The 24,757-nt window shown below is 34.0% G+C and overlaps 1 protein-coding gene across 13 annotated transcripts in view; it reads right to left on the reverse strand.

Annotated features, from left to right (window-relative positions):
• LOC138708096 (nuclear protein MDM1-like) overlaps positions 1-24,757 on the reverse strand; it is a 945,585-nt gene that overhangs the window by 52,965 nt on the left and 867,863 nt on the right. For 11 of the 13 annotated variants that reach the window (XM_069838271.1, XM_069838272.1, XM_069838270.1 and 8 more), the window contains 2 exons: positions 22,906-23,079; positions 8,962-9,159 (listed from right to left, as the gene is read on the reverse strand). In XM_069838271.1, the coding sequence (XP_069694372.1) occupies positions 8,962-9,159; positions 22,906-23,079 (372 nt within the window). The remainder of the gene's footprint in view (positions 1-8,961; positions 9,160-22,905; positions 23,080-24,757) is intronic. The other 2 variants (XM_069838273.1, XM_069838275.1) reach the window with 1 other exon arrangement.

Here is a 24,757-nt window from a genome sequence, read left to right on the forward strand (position 1 = left end):
TACTCAGCCTCTAACAGAAATGAGTACCAGGGATATTTCCTTAGTGGTAAAGGCATCAGGCACATAAAAATGATATCCCTACAGCCATTAATGCCAATTGTCTATATAAGCGAGAGACTTAAGCTCCTTATATTCATGGCCTGTAATGGGGATGACTTTCTTTTGGTTTACTTTATAACAATTACCAACTCTCATTATTAATTATTCTGTATAAAATATACGTAATAATACAATACTATCGTAAATGAGGTGGATCAGAAGCAAAGGGGTGTAAGTGCACTTCAGTTGCTATCGAGGAAATGTGATTAAAAGTTACTAAGCTTTTGTAAATTCCGTAAAGTTTTAATTTTAAATGTTAATGTGTGATGTGGTTAAAAGATATATCCCTTTAGTCGCCCTGGGTGGTGCAGGCAGTATAGCACTGGCCTTCTGTGCCCGAGGTTGCGGGTTCGATCCCCGTCCAGGTCGATGGCATTTAAGGTGCTTAAATGCGACAGGCTCATGTCACTAGATTTAGTGGCATGTAAAAGAACTCCTGCAGAACAAAATTCCGGCACACCAGTGATGCTGATATAACCTCGGCAGTTGTGAGCGTCGTTAAATAATATATAATTTAAATTTATATCTCTTTACCACTGAAATTTTAAATGCTTAAACGCACTTAAATCATTTTTTTTTTAGAAATATCACTTACACCCCTTTTCTTCTAACTGCCTCAATTAAGAAAAGGGATCAGGCAGGCATTTCTTGCTTTCGTTGTCTTATTTTGTGTAAAATTGACAGACACTGTTCATTGTCACTATAGTAAAACTAAAACAATAGTTCTTTCTTTAGTAACTACTCCAAAACAATAAAAACTTGTTAACCACCATTATCACAGATTGTCTCGCATATATATCACAATACCACACCTAGGGAATATATTGAGAATAAAAATCTAATACTGTATAAGGGAGCATAATGTATTTACCCACCTCTATCCATGTGGTTCTAACAAATGGATCATTTATGCTGAGCTAAATTGTTGGGCATGCAAGTATCTACTGTTTTTTCAGACCATTATAAAATGTTACACAGTTACACTCCAAACAAATTTCTGATCATTGTGAAAAAAATGAATTATTCATGTGAACAAGAGCAGATTAAGTCAAAAGAAAATAAATTCGTGCCTTTAAGAGGTTATATACACTTCCAAAGTTCAAATAAATTGGTTTTAAATTTTTATATTAATTTAGTATGAACTCTAAAGTTTATATCTGTGAAAATTATTTTAATATATCTGTAAAATTGACCACATTATGTAGTAAAATGTCCTGCCATACAAACACAATACCAGCCAACAATCTGTATCACTTATTTCTTCAAACATACACCCTTGAGTGTCACAAAATTTATTTTTCATTTTTGTTTACAGTGATTTATATGAACTGCTAGCTTTATCTGTGGAAAAATTTCAAGCTATCTACAAAATTGACCAAGTTATGCATTAAAATGTCGTGCCATGCAAACATAATATTGTAGAAGCAAGCGATCTGCAATTTTATTGCTCATTTTCTCAAACCTATTTTTCAAAACTTTTTCAGTTGTATCTTCCAAAATTTTTCACGTAATTGCATAACATTTTGCATGGTCCTTTTTCTTAAAAAGATCAACAAACTGTAGTTCAATCTCTACCTATCTTTAACAGAAATAGATAACAAATATTTCTTCTTCTAGATTGAAGAAACATTTTCAGATATTAAGCATATAAAATTTCATAAAAATAGGGCTTAAGGATATGGAAGAATAAAATTTAAAATGCTTACCAAATGTCTAATAATGAAAGGTATATGTAACCCCTTAATAGAATTTCTGATGGACAGATGTTAAAGATGCAAAGAAATATTCTATACCTAAAGACGCAAAGGAATATTCTATACCTATCAGCAAACAATATAAATTTTACAAAATATTAATGTTACACCTAACTTATAGATCAAAACTTTCCGTGAAATTTAATCAGAATTTCAAATATTTTCGTATCATGTACCTGTTTAAACTCTCTTACACTGCATAATATTATATATCGGTACTAGTGTATAAAGATGTGTCAGTAACAAAATGAAAGTGATGTACCGTAATGTTATCTCAGGACAGTCAAATACTACGGGTAACTAAAATTATACTTACTTACTTACATATGGCTTTTAAGGAACCCGAAGGTTCATTGCCGCCCTCACATAAGCCCGCCAGCGGTCCCTATCCTGTGCAAGATTAATCCAGTCTCTATCATCATACCCCACCTCCCTCAGATCCATTTTAATATTATCCTCCCATCTACGTCTCGGCCTCCCTAAAGGTCTTTTTCCCTCCGGTCTCCCAACTAACACTCTATATGCATTTCTGGATTCGCCCATACGTGCTACATGCCCTGCCCATCTCAAACGTCTGGATTTAATGTTCCTAATTATGTCAGGTGAAGAATACAATGCGTGCAGTTCTGTGTTGTGTAACTTTCTCCATTCTCCTGTAACTTCATCCCGCTTAGCCCCAAATATTTTCCTTAGCACCTTATTCTCAAACACCCTGAACCTATGTTCCTCTCTCAGAGTGAGAGTCCAAGTTTCACAACCATACAGAAGAACCGGTAATATAACTGTTTTATAAATTCTAACTTTCAGATTTTTCGACAGCAGACTGGATGATAAGAGCTTCTCAACCGAATAATAACACGCATTTCCCATATTTATTCTGCATTTAATTTCCTCCCGAGTGTCATTTATATTTGTTACTGTTGCTCCAAGATATTTGTATTTTTCCACCTCTTCGAAGGATAAATCTCCAATTTTTATATTTCCATTTCGTACAATATTCTGGTCACGAGACATAATCATATACTTTGTCTTTTCGGGATTTACTTCCAAACCGATCGCTCTACTTGCTTCAAGTAAAATTTCCGTGTTTTCCCTAATCGTTTGTGTATTTTCTCCTAACATATTCACGTCATCCGCATAGACAAGAAGCTGATGTAACCCATTCAATTCCAAACCCTGCCTGTTATCCTGAACTTTCCTAATGGCATATTCTAGAGCGAAGTTAAAAAGTAAAGGTGATAGTGCATCTCCTTGCTTTAGCCCGCAGTGAATTGGAAAAGCATCAGATAGAAACTGACCTATACGGACTCTGCTGTACGTTTCACTGAGACACATTTTAATTAATGGAACTAGTTTCTTGGGAATACCAAATTCAATAAGAATATCATATAATACTTCCCTCTTAACCGAGTCATAAGCCTTTTTGAAATCTATGAATAACTGATGTACTGTACCCTTATACTCCCATTTTTTCTCCATTATCTGTCGAATACAAAAAATCTGATCAATAGTCGATCTATTACGCCGAAAACCGCACTGATGATCCCCAATAATTTCATCTACGTACGGAGTTAATCTTCTCAAAAGAATATTGGACAAAATTTTGTACGACGTCAACAAAAGTGATATTCCTCGAAAGTTACCACAGTTGGTTTTGTCCCCCTTTTTAAAAATAGGTACAATTATGGACTCCTTCCATTGTTCTGGTACAATTTCCTTTTCCCAAATAGCAAGTACAAGTTTATAAATTTCGCTATATAATGCACTCCCACCCTCTTGTATTAATTCTGCTGGAATTTGATCGATACCTGGAGACTTGTACTTTTTCAGATTTTCTATCGCAATTTCGACTTCTGTAAGCGTGGGTTCGGGTATAAATGGCTCAGCAGTTTGTATTTCAATTTCGTCCCGATCATTTCTATTTGGCCTATGTACATTTAGTAGTTGCGCAAAATAGTTTTTCCATCTGTTTAGGATTGATGGAGAGTCTGCAAGCAAGTCACCATTCTCATCCTTGATAACGTTTACCCTTGGCTGATATCCGTTCTTAAATTCCTTTATACCCTTATATAAATCTCGAATGTTTTTATTCTTACTATTTGTTTCTACCTCATTCAGTTTTTCCTTCAAGTAACCTCTCTTTTTATTCCTAAGTGTACGACTTGCTTCCCGTCTTTCATTGAAATAATTATCTCCCTTCTCCTCAACTGGATCCTGTAAGAATTTCAATTTTGCCTGTTTCCTTCTTTCTACTACCATGCAACACTCTTCATCAAACCACGGTTTCTTTTTCTTAGTTTCATAATAACCTATGCTCTGCTCAGCTGCAATTTTGATACTATCTCTGATATTTTCCCACACGCTATTAACATCTAATTCTTTCTCAACTTCGTCGGAACTTTCTAAAGTGGCAAACCTATTCGAAATTTCGACCTGATAATTTTGCTTAGCTTTCTCGTCCTTTAATTTCAAAATATTGAATTTAGTAATATTAACTTGTTGCTCTACTCGCTTGGCTACTGATAATCTTTCTCTTAATTCTCCAATCACCAAATAATGGTCAGAATTACAGTCTTATATAGAGTGGAAATTCAATAACACTCAACATGATTTTTTTCACAAGGAAACTAGGGAAAACACGAGAATTTTACTTGAAGCAAGTAAGGGGATAGGTTTGGAAGTAAATCCCGAAAAGACAAAGTATATGATTATGTCTCGTGACCAAAATATAGCACGAAATGGAAATATAAAAATTGGAAATTTATTGTTTGAAGTGATGTTTGTTTGAGATGGGCAGGGCATGTAACACGTATGGGCGAATCCAGAAATGCATATAGAGTGTTAGTTGGGAGGCCGGAGGGAAAAAGACCTTTAGGGAGACCGAGACGTAGGTGGGAGGATAATATTAAAATGGATTTGAGGGAGGTGGGATATGATGATAGAGAATGGATTAATCTTGCTCAGGATAGGGACCAATGGCGGGCTTATGTGAGGGCGGCAATGAACCTCCGGGTTCCTTAAAAGCCAGTAAGTAAGTAAGTAAGTAAGTGATGGAAAAATTCAAATATCTCGAAGCAACAGTAACAAATATAAATGACATTCGAGAGAAAATTAAACGCAGAATAAATATGGGAAATGCCTGTTATTATTCAGTTGAGAAGCTTTTCCCTCCAGTCTACTCTCAAAAAAGCTGAAAGTTAAAATTTATAAATCAATTATATTAGGCCTACCGGCTGTTCTATATGGTTATGAAACTTGGACTCTCAGGTTGAGAGAGGAACAGAAGTTAAGGGTGTTTGAGAATAAGGTGCTTACGAAAATATTTGGGGCTAAGAGGGATGAAGTTACAGGAAAATGGAGAAAGTTACACAATGCAGAACTGCACGCATTGTATTCTTCACCTGACATAATTAGGAACATTAAATCCAGATGTTTGAGATGGGCAGAGCATGTAGCACATACGGGTGAATCCAGAAATGCATATAGAATGTTAGTTGGGAGGCCAAGAGAAAAAGACCTTTGGGGAGGCCGAGACGTAGATGAAAGGATAATATTAAAATTAATTTGAAGGAGGTAAGATATTATGGTAGAACCTGGATAAATCTTGCTCAGGATAGGGACCAATGGTGGGCTTATATGAGAGTGGCAATGAACCTCCGGATTCTCTAAAAGCTGTAAGTAAGTAATAGCCACACTAACATAGCAAGTGGCTGGAGTGTCTGTTTGCTGATCCGCAGCTGCACTCGGGCGTGAGTTCAACATCTGCTTGGACTGATTACCTGATTGGGTTTTTTTTTCGAAGATTTCCTGAACTGTAAGTTAATTATGTGGCCAATTCTCAGTTCCATCTTGCCAAATACTATCTCGCTATCACCAATTGCATTGATGCTAAATAACCTAGTAGTTGATACAGCATCTTTAAACAACAAGAGTAAGACCTGCAATAAATCACCAGTTAAGCCACAATACTGCACTAATAGCTGTGAAATTCTGTTGTAAAGCGGGAGCGAAAACTGCAATTGCAAGACACTCAAATTTTGCTTTAAGAACAGTAGCTAAAAGTTTTGTGACTTTTGTCAATGTAAAATAATAGTAATTCATTACTGTATACATTAGAACTCTTTGCTATTTTACATTTTTTTAGCATTAACTGCACAACACATACCCTTATTTCAATAAACCGAGATTAGAACAAGTGATTTGTTGGATAACTGAGGTTTTACTGTGTGTATAAATTCTTAATCATTTATAACATAATAATGATAATTACAATGTACGTAAAAATTAAATTATCTGCAACTATTTCAGCTAGAAACATGTTACTTCAAATGGATCACATTCAAAGCAAAATACCTTTATAATACCTTTAAGTGTAGAGAAACTTCTAGTAGCACTTACGCGTCGAAAATCATTCATAATGGAAATGCAACACTTACATATCCTACTTGCTACTTAATCATAGTCTAGCATGTTAACTTTTTATTAAATAAATGCGGGTAAATTTTTAACAAACAAAATAAGTGCCAGTATGGAGTTTCTTCATACCCGATCTTATATAGGCCCAGATATTACTTACGCAGAAAACTGTATCATTAAGCATTGTCAATCTGGTAAATTTTAGCTAAATTTAAATCGGGATTACCTTTTGTTTCATATTTCACCAGCTACTCTTGCTGAAAACGTTTTAAAAGAGAACTAGAGGAATAAATACAAAATTTAGAACAGTTCTCTAAATTTCTGTGCTTCAGAATTTGTATTTGAGATTTGTAATTAATTCTTTCTTACAGGAAAAATACGTCAACAGCAGAAGTAATTCTTAAGTGAATGCAATTAGAATTACCATGGTGGTGGTGGTGGTGGTGGTGGTGGTGGTGGTGGTGGTGGTGGTGGTGGTTAATGGTTGTGACAATGGTATATGTTAGTTGCTGTAATGTTAGTGATGATAGTTTTGATTGCATTGGATGTGTTTGTGGTGGTAATGATGTTGATGGTATTTAGAAGAAAATGATAACTGCTTTTCCAAGGGTTAATAAACACATAACTCTCAAAATAAGAAGAGAATCTTGACAATGCCCATGATAGATCCCTGTTATATCCAGACTTTAATCCAGGTAAAATAATAACTACGTTAAGTAGTTGCAGTGTTATGTAATAATTACACAAAGCTACAGGTTTCACATAACTTGTCTACAATATTTTGAATACACATTGATATGTACACTAAATATACTTAAGTGAAACTCATCTAGACGTGAACACACTAAAAGGATATACAATTTTCAAATTTTAAGTCTACTTACACTACTAACACTCATAACTGACTACATTTTCCTTCACATAATCCAGAGGAAAAATGTTAAAGAAATAGATGAGATAGTGAAAAATCGAAATGGGTGTGTTCATTGAATTCAACCAACCTATTTTATTAGAAGGGAATTTTGTACAAGAGCCTTCGCACAATCACGAATGCATCAATGGGATATCAAAGTAATCAGCAAGTGTAAATCTACTATAAAACAAAAGAAAATACAGTAGCCCATATTTTGCTCTGCATCTCATCGACTTTTAGAAAGCTATCCATTTTAAATTTTTAAGACAGATTAAGGAAGCTCTGATGAACATAAACTGTACATTTTAATATTATAGTGGATATATTAAAATTATAATTAAATATTTTAGAAAAATCTTGCAAAAACATGAAAACAATATGTGAGTTCTATTTTTTTATGAACTAGTGAAATGATTATATTTACATGGCCTACAAATATCAATTAACTGTGATAATTAGAATCATTTTCCTGTGTTAGCTTTGGAATGAGATATATTTTTTTTTTGGAAATATGAAAAATTACATTACAGTGCACTATCCATCTTGAGTCTTGCATACACTACTTTTAACACTTTATTACAGAAGATTGATAAATGGGCAACTTACTAGTGTTATATATTTAAACACGTGGGCTTACAGATGTTTCGGTATATACACCATCGTCAGAGCCTACTAGATCATAGCATCAGCTTGATATCGTTGCCTGTTGTAAGGGCATGTTTGTGTGTTGTAATGTGGAGTCAAATAGTGAGTGTGTTCTGAAATTGACCTGTGCGTTGAGAATTTGATTTGGGTGTGTTTTAGTGTGTCTGTATATTTCATACTGTTCTAATGTGTTGAGTTTTTGGAACAATATGAAATATACAGACACACTAAAACACACCCAAATCAAATTCTCAACACACAGATCAATTTCAGAACACACTCACCATTTGACTCCACATTATAACACACAAACACACCCTTACAACAGGCAGAAATATCAAGATGACGCTATGATCCAGTAGGCTCCGATGATGGTGTATATACTGAAACAGCTGTAAGCCCACGTGCTAAAATATATAACACTAGTAAGTTGCCCATTTATCAATCTACAGTGCATTAATTCTTCAAATTTCCAGAAAGAAATCGTATCTCATTGGCAGACTAACATAGGAAAATGATCCTAGTTTACCACAATTTAATAATGCCTGTAGGCTGTGTAAAAAAAAAAAAAAGAAACAAAATAATTCAAATCCTTCCACTAATTTACGAGAAAAAAATTGGCAACTTATATCTGAGTGTTTTCAGTCTTTTACCAGATTGTTTTTAATGTACACACTTTAAATTTTTATATGTCCAAAAGACTATTAAAATTTACAGGGGATATTCATCGGGGTTTCCTTAATCTGTTATAAAAATTTCAAATTTATAGCTTTAAAAAAATTGGTGGGAAAAAGAGCAAAATGTGGGGTGCTGTATTTTATAGTAGATTTACATTTCCTAGTTACCTTGAAGCAATGAAACTGAAGGTAACATATTTAACGTCAGTTTCTTTAGCTATCAATAACAGAGAGACTGACTTCTTAACAGAAATTTTCTATAATCAAAGAAGATCTTGCTTATATGAACATTTAACACATCATTGAAGAGCCACAATTTAATTTCTTTAATGAATGTTAATTGTTATTTTGGTCCGTGCAACAAGACATCTGAAAATGTTGCACAATTTCCATTATGATAAGGCAAGAAAAACACACCCAAAATTCATAAAAGCATGACATTATGTAATGTACTCACCTTCACGGACGTTTTGAGTAACAGTGAAAGTTTTTCCAGTATCGAGAGGGACGGTCCAGTTGACGGGTTCTGGAGAGCGCATGATTATCTGTTCAGGAGATTTAACGCGAGTGGGTTCTGGCGGAGACTTGACAAGAGCCGGCTCAGCCTCCGGTTCCTCCTTGTTCACCTGCGGCTCAGAGTCCTGCTCGTCCTCTCCTGTGCACAGGATCATGCCAAAATGTCACTGTCCGTGTCACAACCTCACACATGACCCTGCATATGATCATCACAACAATCAAAATATGGCGTGAAAATTTAGGAAGTTTTACCGAGCAAGAATCCAACATTACTTAACAAAGATCTGCTACATCTTATATACAAGAGAAATCTCAATCTTCTTACATGTTTCGAACATCCAACAACTAAAGCCATCTTTTGCTAAAATGCATATACAAGTATTTTAAACGATAAAAGAGTCAAAAGAGGAGATATTCCGCCAGTTTCTACAAATACGAATTTATTAATGAAACAAAGATTTTGTGATGGTCATAACAAGTATTCGGTGCATGTGTGAAGTTGAACTATAGAGCTCATTTAACACTTGGCATGTTTTCTTGTTTGTTAATTTCCATAACTCGAAGATTCATATGGAGTGTGTTATAATTCAATTTTAAGACATTTCTCGATTGTTCTTACTATTTTAGATATGCAAAAATGATGAGAATAGAGCCATGAAATGCTTTAAATGTTATCTCAGCAAAGGCGATAAGTTTACCGTGGGAGCTAACAATAAATAATAATCTGTAGGATAATAAAGTACATTAAATAGAGTTGCCAATTCCAGGGGACGGAAATTCAAGACACATAAAAAAAAATTTTAACGCATTTCATTGTAAATATACTTGCATTTTGAAGCTCTATTATAAACAATTAGAATTAGGCTAGCTATTTTTGTGTTAATATTTGGTTGATGTCCACCGCTGTGTAGTAGCAGCATTCCTGATGGTGAAATGAGTGGGCTCGGGTTCAAATCCTGGTTGGGACAAGTTACCTGGTTGAGGTTTTTTCCGGAGTTTTCCCTCAACCCATTAAGAGCAAATGTTGGGTAACTTTTGGCGCTGCACCCTGGACTCATTTCGCTGGCATTATCACCTTTGTCTCATTCATATGCTATATAACCACAGCAGCTGAATAAGTGTCGTAAAATAACCAATTAAAAATGTTTGATTGAACGTTAAAATAGGTGACATGTCATACATTTAAAAGCACAGGAATTTATATACATGTCACTGTATTAACATTATAGTTTAAAAGAATACTTGCTGCTTCATTTGCTTTTGCTTAATTGTTCTTGATTTGTGGAAACAAAATTAAAAAAAAATATACAGAACATATTAAAGTTTGTCTTTACTAAGAGATCTTATTTCACAAGTTCTGGCCTCATCTGGTTCCTCTCGTCAGTCCAGAGATTTGTTATTTACGAAAAAAGTAGCTTCAAATGAGGACTGCAAATTGGAAGAGCATGTACCGTATGTGTTCAGCCATTTTCTTTAAGTTTAACACACTAAATGTCTTCAAAACAGTGTCCCAGAGTTCGTGACGAGCTTTTAGATCTTTCAGTCTCGGAATCAATATGAAATTTTAGAAGATACATTAGCATTGAAATATATGTTTCATATTTTCATATTCTGTCAAAATACATTTCATATTTTCGCAATATTTTCGACATATTGCACTGATCTGTATATCTGTTTATAAAACACTCTCATTAGTCATCCTGTAGTTAAGTGGTGAATTAACAAACAAGAATAAGCAATGCCAGTGATGACGGAGGCACTTTTTATTTATGATACTAATAAAATACAGTAAAAGAAGTATTACAACCTGAAAGGAAAGTCCAAAGCTACACTAATACCGTTATTATATCAATCAAGAACTCACCTGTACCATATCAAACAATATACCATGCAGGGAGTCAACTCTAACATCAACCACACATAACAGCATAACATCTGACTTTTGTAAGCACAGCAATCAGCCATTTGAAGCACAAACTTGCAGCTTCGGACAAAATTAAAATTACAAGATTCCAAAATAAAATATCAAATTAAGTTACAAAATACTTTAATTCTCTTTACTATATTACATAAAAGTTCACCATAGAACTGGACCTCGAAACTTTAACAAATAATATGACTGCAATGCGGACGAGTTTAAAATGTTCAGTTTACGGACCGCTTGGCTTTGGTGTTTCGTATTTTCTAATGGTCTAATGAAAACATATTTAATTCTCCAACTTCATGAATACATTGGCTAATTTGAACTTTTGTGTTTAAGACTCGATGATGGTCCACTTCATTGTTCTTTCTCAGTGATATTCAAGATGGTGGGAAAACTCTTTAAAGAAAGCCTGTGTAATGAAATATGCTGTCCTATTTTTCGACTAGATGAATGTAGTACACTTTAAAAGTTTACAATTTCTTTGAATTTGAAAATATATGAAAACCATGTATCGAGCAACTTATCAATTACAAAGTAAAATTTTTTCTATGTAGTTAAATCAGACTAAAAATCATAAATGAACACCAAGGTTTTCCAGCAGTAATCATACCCTAACATAATCGTCATATTGCAAGACATCAAATGAGCGTGTAACATTTGAAGAGAAAGGAGAACTTTAAAGCCTACACGGTTCATGGCATTATTAACCCTCCTGCTACCAAGAGGGGTAATAGGATTACCCCATTGATGATATTTCAATATTATTTTCATTTTTCTCTATATTTCTTTTTGAAATTCCATGTATTTGTCTGTTATAGGCTTACTAACAGTTTGAATGAAGAATAACAGAAATAATTAATCTATGTTAAGATATAATTCACATTATTCATGTGGGATGATCTTATTTCCCCCCTTGGTAGTCTGTGTAATGAAAATTTCAGGATTTAAAATTCAATCTGTAGCTTAATTTCCTTCATTTGTGAGTTTGTCTGCTTCCAAATTATTTTATTTTGTATTATTTATAACAATTTTTTATTGTTATTTTTATATTATCATGACATATTTTCCCTTTTTTTTTATTTTTTTATTTCTCTGAGGTATGGTTTTCCTAAAAGTGGTTTTGTTAGAAATAATTATTAGCGGAACCTTTTTTTCAGATGCTCATTGTAGTAAGGTGGTGTTCGAATATTTGAATTTCAACAAAGAACTAAAATTTATTTTATTAGGTTTATATATTTATTTACTTTTAGAACGTAATTTTTTATTCTATTTTACTATAAATAATATTTTTGAGATGCTCATGGTTATATAGAAGGTACTTGAATATTTACATTTCAAGAATAAACTGAAATGATTTCCAATTTATGTTGTATTACTGTGTTTTCCACCATGTCAAAACCATACAGCATTGAGTTATTTGCCTTGAAATGGAAGGGAGGCAAATTTAAATTTACTCTATATGTACCTCATAGTGTCACCAGTAATATAGCTAAAGTTCATTAAATTTGGTATACGTTTTCAACAAAATGAAACAAGACTTTTGAATCAACCTTATTAAAAAAAATTGGATGATTAATTTATATTTTACATTTGGTGTGTATTATATATATATATATATATATATATATATATACAGAGTGTTTCCGACGTGGTGTTACAAACTTTCAGGGATGATGGTGAAGGGCACATGTATCAATTTGAGATAGGGAACCCTGGTCCGGAAATGACTGAGTCGAAAGTTATAAGCAAAAATAGTTGTGTGGAAATGGAATTGTAATTTGGCACCACGTGCCCTCCTTCCCTTAACCTTTGGAACAGTCGTGGAAAGATGGTATGGGCCGGATGTCTCCTACGTGGGTACTTGTGCCGATACAATCTGTGAGCTTGTCTACTGTTCCCATTGGCTCATCCGTATTCAAAAATCAGGTCTGCTTATTCCGCTCTCGTGTACTCCTCCATTTCACTAGGACTGATCGACTGGACACTGCAACTTGTACACATATACTGCTGTCTACAGGCGTGCATATCACGACCAACCATGTTCGTTACACATTATGCTATCTGCATTGCTTTAGTGTAGTTTTCTGTCCCCATTCTTCAGACAGCGCACTGAATGGAATACTGTAAGTAGATAATGTAAATAACGTCGGATGAATACAGTATGTGTAAGATGTACAGATAAACACACATGAATAAGGTGTACAGAGGAATAAAATTATTCCACTTCCACACAACTATTTTTGCTTGTAACTTTCGACTCGGTCATTTCTGGACCATGGTTCCTTATCTCAAATTGATACATGTGCTCTTCGCCATCATCCCTGAAAGTTTGTAACACCACCTCGGAAACACCCTGTATATTCAATAAGACATAAATTGTTTAAATTCCAAATGCTTAACATAGATCAGCATATGATTTTGATGGGGTAATTGCATTACCCTCCTTGGTAGTAGTAAGTTGTGAAAATCCTTGGTAGCAGGAGGGTTAAAATTGATGCATTAGCTTCGATGTATTAAAATAGGCTATACAATGACTATCACAAGCGATGAAGAAACACTTGTGTAATCCACAATCTTAACAAACTAATATACTTTCCACTTGTACATCATTTTAAGCTGCGGACATTCTGAAGTCTACATCTCAGGTGAAAAGTTGTACAACTTGCATTCAAATGGTGACTTAACATCAAGTACCACAGATTTAACAAAATTGTGATGTGATAATACTTTACAGAAAGGAGACTGGAATAGTGTCCATGACTGAAGAGATTCCAAGTGAAACAATGCTACATCAACTTTATTAATATTGCACACAACAGAGATATTCGTATATTAATGTATATACCTATCATGTTTAATGTGTGAAAATTCACACTCATCTTAAAAATATATAATCGAACTATTTGTACTTACAAAGCAACTACAATTTCATACAGTTATTATTTTAATATGATACGGCAACATTAATGGTACAGGAATACTTTAGCTACAGCTCTAGCTACTCTACAAATATGTGTACAAACAATTGAATACAAGGGATGTCACTAAAAATAAAGTTTTGAAACGAAAGAAAGTGTCTGTCTGAAAAACTTGGTGTCATTTAATACGTCCACTCCCTGAAGCAATAAAATATTACAGGGCTGGCAGGTAAACAGGAGATAGTATGAGGCCAGTTAGATGTTTAAGATTATTTATATATAAATTTACATACGCTGTCTTAACATAACATGCTATTTAATAAAATAATTACATCTTCTATGTGCCTATCATTTCTTTCCAAGAACTCCTCACAACTATACGTTGTGCAAAGTGTTGCAGTCAATATCTAGAAATGTCAGCGATCTCTTCACAAATAGCTGTTTTGAGTTTCTCAATATCCTGTGACTGAAATACGGGTACACTCTTCTTTTTAGATATTCCCACAAGCAAAATCACAAACTGTCAAATCAGGGAATCTGATCGGCCAAGAAAAGTTACCTTTTTTTTGGAACTCCTAGACAGTGATATCTTCTGGCGTACAGACAGTTCTTCTTACAGGCGGTTTCTTTTTCTTTCTTTCATTTTTTTTAGTCCAATCGCTTTTCTTCAAATTTTGTGACCTTTACTTTTATATAACAGTCCGACAGAATAGGATCATGGCATCCTGAATTCAGTTCTTGATGAAACAAACACTCTCTTGCCATCTCGTAATTTTCGTTATTGCCATAGTTATATATACAGTGAAACCTGTTCAAATCGGAACCTGAATAATTCGGATCCTGTCTATTTCGGAACAATTTATTGGTCCCGGCAAAATTCTTATGTATTATTTTGTAATTTTTCCTGAATAAAATGGAAACTGTCCAACGTGGAAACAGAAACTGCCTGCTACTGTTCAAAACGGAAATAATATTTTGGATACACTATATTTTGAAACAGGGTGTAATTTCAAGGAATATACGAAATATGTAGGTCACTAAGATAAAAACAAGTTTTCTCTGCAAAATTTTAGAGGGTGCGAGGGTGTGTTGGCCTGTCAGTCATAAATTTTATTACCCTGTTGACTAGGCAGACGAGTCCCTTCAAAGATTTTCAATGCTTCACACCCGTGAACTGTCATACCTAGATAGAGCGCAAGTGTAGTGATTTCCTGGTAAAAAAGTTGCGTAAAATGTGGTATTAACATTAAGTGATGAAATAAACGTTATCGAGTTAAAGGAAAATTAGAAACGAAGTGTATGTGAAATAACATTGAAGTTTAGTTGTGAAAAACTCAGTGTGACACTTTAAAGATCAAGATCATGAGTGAGTGGCTTGTGGCCAATATTGGTGACATAAAAGAAACCGGAAAACAACTGTTTATGTGGAAATAAAAGAACTGTTGTGGGAGCGGGTTCTTCATGACCTTTCAAAGAACATGCCAATTTCTGGATCTATTTAGCAAAGCAAGCCATTGAACTGGGAAAAAAATGAGATAAACCAGAATTCAAGCCTTCTAATGGATGGCTCCTAGTCCAATTAGTTAATAATGTGCAGTGATATACAGAACAGTATTATAGTATAGTGTTAGATATTAAATTCAATGAGATTAGTAAACTTTAGTAGTGTTTAATGAGTAATGATTGAGTTACAATAACATTTGTATAGAAAATGAGATTTCAATCACGATGATTCACCAACAGAATACGCTACAGAAAGCTGATATAATGTGAGTAGTGTTCAACGGAATATTTTGTACTCCTTGCAGTTTGCAACGTGTCATTTTGTTTTTCATGTATACGAATGATAAAATATTCCATTTTAATGTAACACCTGAATAATATGGAAACCTGTCCCCAACGGAAAAAAAAAATTAGGACCATGTCACTTCCCTCTTGAACAGGTTTCACTGTATATATATTTTTTAATTACTGTAAGAGTGACAGAACTTTTTTCACCTGTCCACTTTGTCATTATAACTAAATGGCATAGCAGTAGTTATATGACAATGGATGAATCAGTTTCCAATTACAACAGCGCATGCGCAAACATGATGTTAAAATGCCCATTTCTCTGCCATATCCTGTATTTATATTAAAGAATAATAACATTTTTTTTTAACTGTGAAGGAGAACAAAACATGTTATATACGTTAGTGAATATCTGTTATAAACACGAAGTTCATCATCAATGAGAAAGAAATGGAATTGAGCAGTACGTTCAGTACTATTTTTATATTTTTTTTTTATATACATATACTGGAATGAATTTTTCTCAAATTAATAGGCTTTTTGTTGTTGAAGAAGAATTACGATTATTCTGCGTGTTGCATAATGTTACAATATCAGCATATTAAGTACTGTTGGGTATTTTATATTAAAAGTCTTCTTATGACAAATATTTATAAATGTTATGTTTTATTTAACGACGCTCGCAACTGCAGAGGTTATATCAGCGTCGCCGGATGTGCCGGAATTTTGTCCCACAGGAGTTCTTTTACATGCCATTAAATCTACTGACATGAACCTGTCGCATTTAAGCACACTTAAATGCCATCGACCTAGCCCGGGATCGAACCCGCAACCTTGGGCATAGAAGGCCAGCGCTATATCAACTCGCCAACCAGGTCGACGACAAATATTTATAAGTATATAACTCAAATCAATTCAATTCAATTCAATTCAATTCAATTCAATTCTCCAATTATCACATTCAATCCCTCTCTATTTTAAGTACAAGTAGAAACGACTTCAGGGAAACAATATTGCTCATAATAATGTTTTCATCTTTCCTAGAGATTAAAGTAGTATTAACGTTAGCATTGTACTGGAAGGTCACTTCAATTCTTCAACATCACATTTCTACATTTCCAGAAATTAACAGCAATTGTTTCATATAATATTTATTGTATTTTCAAAAGAGTCAATAATGAACAATAATCCACTTCAGTTAAAGCGAACATACTTCTAAATTTTAAAATTAGATTGAAAGGATGAGTATGATGCCGATTCATGGAGGCTAGAATACTAGCACATTATGCAGTGAAACCAGTATTTGGTTTCTATGGAACTTATGTTGTGTCATTCTATAATTTACGAGAGATCTTTTAAGAATAGAAACAATAGTATACCCAGTGGCGTAGCCAGAATTTGGTGTGAGGGAGGGGGGGGGGTTGAATTAAAAAAAAAATCTGACTATAATACATACAGTAACAAAATTTAATCTTTCATTACTTATAATTACAGTTTGAATGAAACAGAACTTCTCATTGATCCCAACTAAAGCAAATAGAAAACCATTTGCTACTGAGTCCACAGTCACAAATGCAGCGTAATATGCTTTCTCAGCAACAATGCAGTTATGCCCATGCACAATGCATTATCATGACATGCCGGTACTGTCAAAAAAAAAAAAAAAACTTTTTGAGTTCATTTTTCACACCATGTATATCGCTTATTATGCTGATGCGTAAACATAAAATGTAAATTTTCCTCGCTACAGTTCATTTCGTCGCATTTTATCCTTAGGGCATATGTTTCATTTCATCGCACTTCTTCTTTTAATGTAGATACGTTCAGAATTGGCTATAGTGATGTACGCTATTGTAGTCTATCTAGTAGGCAAAGGCACTCTGTGCTTTTGCTTAGCCTTAGTGATAGCATATAGTAGTGTATTTGCTTTTTTTTATATTGGTTAGTGACTTAACATGGCTTCAATATAGTTCCCAAGCATTTAGCGAAATTTTTAAACAAATGCTCCTTCAGAGATTTAAATAAGTGTGTATTTTAATATGTTAATATATTGTAAACAAATGTTCTTTTAGAGTTTAGATAAGTGTGTTTATTTTAATGTGTTAAGATTATGTAAACATGGACTTTAAAACAATCAAAAGTAACAGAGGACAAGACATACAAGTTTACAGTGAAACACACCACGAGAAACTTTTAAACGTTGATGAAACAGGTATCATGATCATGAAAATATATTTTCATCATATCTAATTAAAAAAGAAAAAGTCCTACAACATCTGAAAAAAAAAAAAAAAGGTGATTAGGGCCGAAATTAAAGGAAATAATAGTTTTGAGATTGCTTTTCCTGAAATTGTTCCGTTCAGGAAAGCAATTTATAGAACACTTTGTAAAATGCTTCCTCCTATTCCACCAAAAAGCCTTATAACATGCTTTGGCCGAAAATATAGTTACACACATTGAGAGTATTCTTATGTGGAGTCAACAGTAGAATCGTCTTGATAAATTGTAAAATAAATCTAACTTTTCTTATGAATAATGAATATATCATTGTTTTGCTGATGGTACTTCTGACTATTCTCCCAACCATTTCTACCAACTGTAGGCCTACACCATAAATTCGTGTTTTTAATAATTTCAATATTCCTGTGGACACCCGAACATATAACAACATGCGGTAATACCTGAAGAAATTATGCTTCCAATATGTAGAAAGCAGTCAATAATTTCAAAGCTTTTGTTAGATTTTGAAATAGCATCACACAATGCTCCCAAAATTAATTGTCCCAGTGTTAAAATTACAGAGTATAAATTTCACTTAGGACAGGGTTAGCTTAAGAAAATTAAAGGAAATCGTATACCAAAGTACGAGCTCCGAAACAAAAGTCTGAAATTCGAAAGTTGTTAAAAACTTTTATTTTTTGTTCTTTCGTGTTTACCAGCATCAGAAGTATCAGACACTTTTGTAGAACTAATATCAGACGCCCCTGTTTTGAATTTTCTCATTATATTGTGGGAAACTATATTGTAACATCAATCTTCCCCCCTGAATTATGGGCTGAAGCAACATAACTTCGAACTGCATGGACTACAAATGTGGCAGAATGTTACCATTGTAGACTGCAGCATGATTTTTTTTAAGATATATCCACTTATTTTCATGGTCATAAAATAAAAACATAGGTAGGTATTAAAATAAAAACATAGACTACATGTGAGGTACTAGAAATGTGAAAAATAGAAATGGGATGGACACTGATAAAAAACGGAAAGGACAAACACGCAAGGAACAACGGTACTCATCTTGACTCAGTATGAACAATACACTTCGAATGAGAAATTCCATATACAATACTTGAGGAGCATGGGATATCGAGAACAGGTGAGCACAGATTTAATTTCATTACAGTATTATCATGCGACGAAATGAAAAACATTTATGCACTGAAATAAAATAGTACATTATGCAACGAGCCTATAATGGTAGTAATTAAGACGCTAGTATGTTTGTTTATGAAACGAGCGCGAGTTTCATAATTTTCATACGAGCGTCTTAATTACCATTATAAGCAAGTTTCATACGACTTTTTATGCTCGACCATATTTCTAACTTGAAATTATTCATAAGTATTCATGTTATGGTTATCTAAGTGAAGAGCGGAACTGACCTTCTAAATTGTGAGATGTGCGCAGACGCGAAAGTATTGATTTTTTCCGAGGAACGAAAGTCATTGACCTTGATATAATCTAGAGAATAACATGAACATTAATATTGATATAACCTGGAAATTGATTTAGAATTGAAAAACGAGATGACAAATTGAATTTATTTGAATATTATTTACAATTAACGCTAATTATTATAGTAACAGGACATAACCTTCTGCGACAGTATTGGATTTCCAGCCTCCGCGACGTTTCGCTAATTGTCTTTCAATTGCATATCTGAGAATAATCGATACTTGCGGTTTTATAATGCTACAATGGTGATTTCTCATTGGCTGAACAACTGAACTATAATGAATAGGTGTACTTTAATGAGGTGCATTAAAGGGCTTCTACCAGGTGTATAATTACTACATTTCGGCATGGTCGAGCATAAAAAAATTAAAATGCGACGAAATGACCAACAGCCATTTTTCCTTTATTATACTTTTAAGCTGGACACACTGTATTTCAGCCTTCTGCGTTTCTTAGCAAGTTCCTTGAGCACATCATTTTCTTTGACAGAAACTTATTCAGGTATGTACAGTATGTACATGAGAGCCAATCCGTTAAAGTACTCGTTCTCCACGCTGTCCCTAAGATAAGTTTTTCTAGTGATGAAAATGACCTTCCAGGAGTACATGTAGTTACAGAGAGAGTTGCCATTATTGTGAACAGGTTGTGTATTACTGGAAGTAGTCACTGTTATAATGTTTCACAGCTTCAACAGCATTTAGTTTTTTCCTGTGTGGATTTGGGGGTTCCCCAAAACTCCCCTTGCTGCACTATTAGTATACCGGTGTCACAAAATATACATTTAAATACCTTTCATCATAAATCGTGTCACTGCTTAAAAGTGATATGTAAATAAAAAACACTAATCACATCATTTACGAAATTTGATGATGTTTCAATTCAAATTTGTAAGACAAAATGGTAGTAGCAAACTTTGGCTAAAATGGATGTAAACAGCTACACAGATTCTGAGGCAAAGTTTCGTAATCTCTTAAATGTAAAAAAAATTCCTCTCGATTCACTTCACTTGCTAAAACATAATGCATGCTGAATGTACAAAGAAACATGAAAAAAATGTTGTTTTGATATTGTTAATACATAGCAAGGAATAGTTAAATGTAGAATCTAAAGATTGCAATCTTTCACTGCGAGTAGCATGGCTATTACAGTATCACAATGGGAGAAAATCCAATATTTTAGCCACAAACAAAAGCATCACTTTCATAGCAATCATTAAATTACGATAGTTTATAATGTTAAATTTCCCTTCCTTTGTAACAATGGCATAAAAAAGATTCATATTCTCATATTCAAGACAAAGTAATTTAATACACAGTGGGCAAAACGTTCGTATACCCCTGTCATCTATGTAGATATAAAATGTTTTGACTTCCTTATTACAGATCCAAAACAGCTCCATGTACTCTTTCATGGTCTCTGCACAGACGGACGCGTCTCCAGGTCTATTTGCTCATTTTCCATAGCATTTGTGGCATGGCAGTCATGAAGACATTGCTCACAGCATTTCTCAATGTAGCATCTTTTTCGAACATTCTGCTTTGTGATTCGCTGATGAGAACTGTCTGGTGTGGTGAGATTTGGGCTTTGCGATGATCATGTCAAAAGTGAAGGAAATTTCTCGGATCCCTGATGAATCCACCTATCTATGAAAAGCTCGATAAAACGCATTGTCACACTCATCACGGAATAAGCTAGTATGCCATTTTGTTGAAGCCACACAATGTCAGACATGTCTTTCCTCTGAAATTCAGGAAGCAACCATTCGTTAATCATGTCACATTCATCGAGGAGGGTGGGGGGGGGGGGAACTTTCATTTCACCTTCTATCTTTGGGAATTGGCAAAGAAGCAGGCTTCTTCGCGCTGTTTTAAATCCAAATCTGATAGCTTACTGTGACTCCACGAATGCCAAGTACATCTGTGCAAATATCATGGATGTTTTGGATACATAACACACATGTCAAATCATTGTAAATCTATACTGATGACAGCAACATGTGCATTTTTCGCCCACTTTGTACTGTGATAATATAAATTATCATGCTTGACGATTAGAAAGGACAAAATATCCTTCAACATTTTGAGACAAAATGTTTATGAGAAGTTTCAATACATTGTCATCCTTGAAACAATGAATACAAATACAAATTATGTCAGAGAAAATTTAAGAAGGTAATAACTTATGTTAAATATAATCTGTTTAGCCAAAATACGTTACATTGTTGTAATAAATAAACAGAAAAGCTGGGATTCAGCCCTAAGGAGAAGCAAGGCTTTTCTCCTATACTTAACAGCTAAGAATAATGCGAAGCAAGCATGATCTTCTTCTTTGTAAATGATCAATGAGTAAATTCAGTAAAGCGAAGCACTATTTTCTGACCTTTCTTTTTATGTATGCATAGTTTATTAATGTACTTGTGTATTCTGAGTATGTGGGTAAGTATTTCAACTGTATATGTCTAGTACATAAATTTTGATGGTTACAAGGCTTTTACATTTATGATGGCTTATGTATCTGTAGTACTTTGCTTCAAACATTTCTCCCATGCTGAATAAGTGAAACTGAAATTAGTATGTGTATTTATATAAATATGAGCATAAAATTATATTTAAAAAACAATGGTTATTTTATCAGCTACAAAACAATTTTTGTAATAAAATGATTTTCGAAGTGAAAAGAAACATTCAAGTAGGAACATTTGTGTGAAAAATTCAAGAAATGTACAGTTCTACTTTCATCGCTTTATAAATCATGATGCACGAAAAATCCGGACTGACTCGAATAATTGCTAAAATTGTGTACTTACAGACTGAACATCAATTATATAAGAAAAGTAGTTGCAAAGTATTATTTCAGATATGGTGTGACTCCAAATAAATTTTAATTCAGCATATAAATAAAATATATTTCAATTTAAATTTGCTTAAACAAAATCGTACAGTTAGTCATTTAATCATAGAAATACTAACAGCACTGTCTCTCACAAGTCCAAACTACTGCCGGACACTATTTTATGAAAATTAATTCCAGATGTTTCACAGTGGTCAGATTGCGGTGTGTTTTTTGTGACGAAATTGGAAGCCCTCAATGATCTGGAACTATTTAATGGCTACTTTTAGGGATACACGTGACATTAGTTGCTTTATGTCAAGAATAGTTCTGTGAGTGCTACCTTTGACGGATGCTGCTTCTCTTGACATGTCTTTATACACAAAACCAGAAAAGGGTTTCAATCGTAGTTGTAGAAGTAAAAAATAATTTGAATTATTTTGTAGATCTGTTTAAGTGTAAGAGGATTAATTAACAGGTGGTAAACATAGTTTAGTTTCCGTACTGCAAAATAAAAAAAAATTCTCTATATACTCAATCTCCTTCTCTAAGGTGTATATATGTGTACATACAACAAAACAGTCATGCAACAGTTATGTCTTTATCCAGCGTACAGTAAGACATAGCAACACAGACCAGCACACATATAAGGCACGGCACGGCACAGCACGGCACGGCTACTTACTAGTATCTTTTTGATCTGCAACTTTGGTCCTGTCGCCTCTGACCTTAGCTCCCTGCACCCCATTCACCGATTTGGCAGGTTTGGGTTTCGTGGCATGGTGGGATTTGCCTTCTTCAGCTTTTAAGGGAACAGAGCTACTTTTCGGACGGGAGGGACCGGTGGTAGATAAGGAGGCTAGAAAAAGGTGAGAAGCAAGTTGTTAAAACTTCCCCAACACTAGGACCAGCACACAAGCGAGCTAACACACACGCATCTCACATCTGGATATGAAAAACAGTTTGAACAAACATCACTAACATCTATTGCATTTCTGTTGATTCATGTGTATAATGAAATTATCCCTGGTGAAGGATATTTGCAGAAAACAATGCTGCCTCTGTTATTACTTCTTTATTGTGTGCACTGCTGTCCAATTAATGTGGAACCATGTTTGTCAAATTTCTAATATTTTGCTATGAAAAACTTATCAATTCACCAGTAATTTTTAACACTTGATTCGACTTCAAGAACAAATTGTACTGTTATATAAAATGTATACAGTATGAAATATTACTGAAGTGTTTGATGATAAATAAGGTACCGTAAACTGGGGTTACTTTGAACACAGAGGAAACTTTGACCATTTTTTCAGAAAATCATATTTAGGTTTCTACATACTGCACTTGTTATAGATGGGGGTAAATTTGGTATGAGAATGATTTTATGATAATTTATCTCCATCTATAACAAATGCAGCATGTAGAAACCTAAATATGATTTTCTGAAAAAATGGTCAAAGTTTCCTCTGTGTTCAAAGTAACCCCAGTTTATGGTAATGATTAAATACATTATGAACAACGTCGCATTTATTTTCCTTCAATAAAGTATTTACCCATTAATATGAAGGCCCGCTGCTAAACCAGTGAGAATGACTGTGCTGGAACTGCTTTACTTGCGTGAAAGATGTAACATTCTTTGTGTCTGTTCAAAAGTGAAATGAAATCTACCCGAGTAATGACCTGTCACTTACGATTGTGTACACTTATGACGTAGGCCTATATCTTCAGATGAATGGAATTAAGTTCACATCTCATGTATTTTCCAACAGAAAATTCTAATCCTTTCCTCGTACATAGCAGTGCCTTTTTATACTTTGAGAGTCTTGATATGCAAAACATGGCATTCAACAATAACTGGATTTGGCAACGAAATGGCAAACATACGTGAATGTTAACCCAAAGTATCACTTAAATGTTGGTTTATCTTCACACTACTGCCTTAAGAACACATTGGTATTGCCATCTTGATGCACAACATTTTATAAAAAAGCGCAACAGGATTACATTTACTACGTCGAGTGAAAGCTGTTGCTTTCACAGTCAAAAGTTGTTACAAATGATGTACACACAAAGCAACTGTTTGAAACTGGAGGACAAAGATTATGAAAGATGCAATTTTGTAATGTTTACAGTCTCTATTGGTTAATTAATTCATTCATTAATATATAATGGTACATATATCATACCTTATGCAAAATTTCTAGGTTTTGCACTGCATCAATTATGAACTCTTTTTAGAACCTTGCAGAAAGTGATAATGGATGTTCAAAAGATGGTAGCAATCATTTTATCTGGAGCACTGCATACATCATTCTCTACAAAGTGTTACAGCCAGCATGTTTCAGATACTGTGAGGCACATTATGAATGTGAATGCAAACCTGAGTTTCAAGAGAGTATTCTATTTCAGTACTCACTATGGTTCTACGATCTATTGGCTTGCAGAGCTGAACACACGAAGATTATATCTGCAAAAGTTCAACTGCGATCATTAGATGCAGTTGCAGCCATACAATACACTGTTTCTAATTTATT

This window comes from Periplaneta americana, chromosome 10 (genome assembly GCF_040183065.1).
Source record: "Periplaneta americana isolate PAMFEO1 chromosome 10, P.americana_PAMFEO1_priV1, whole genome shotgun sequence".
In the NCBI taxonomy this organism is placed as follows: domain Eukaryota; kingdom Metazoa; phylum Arthropoda; class Insecta; order Blattodea; family Blattidae; genus Periplaneta; species Periplaneta americana.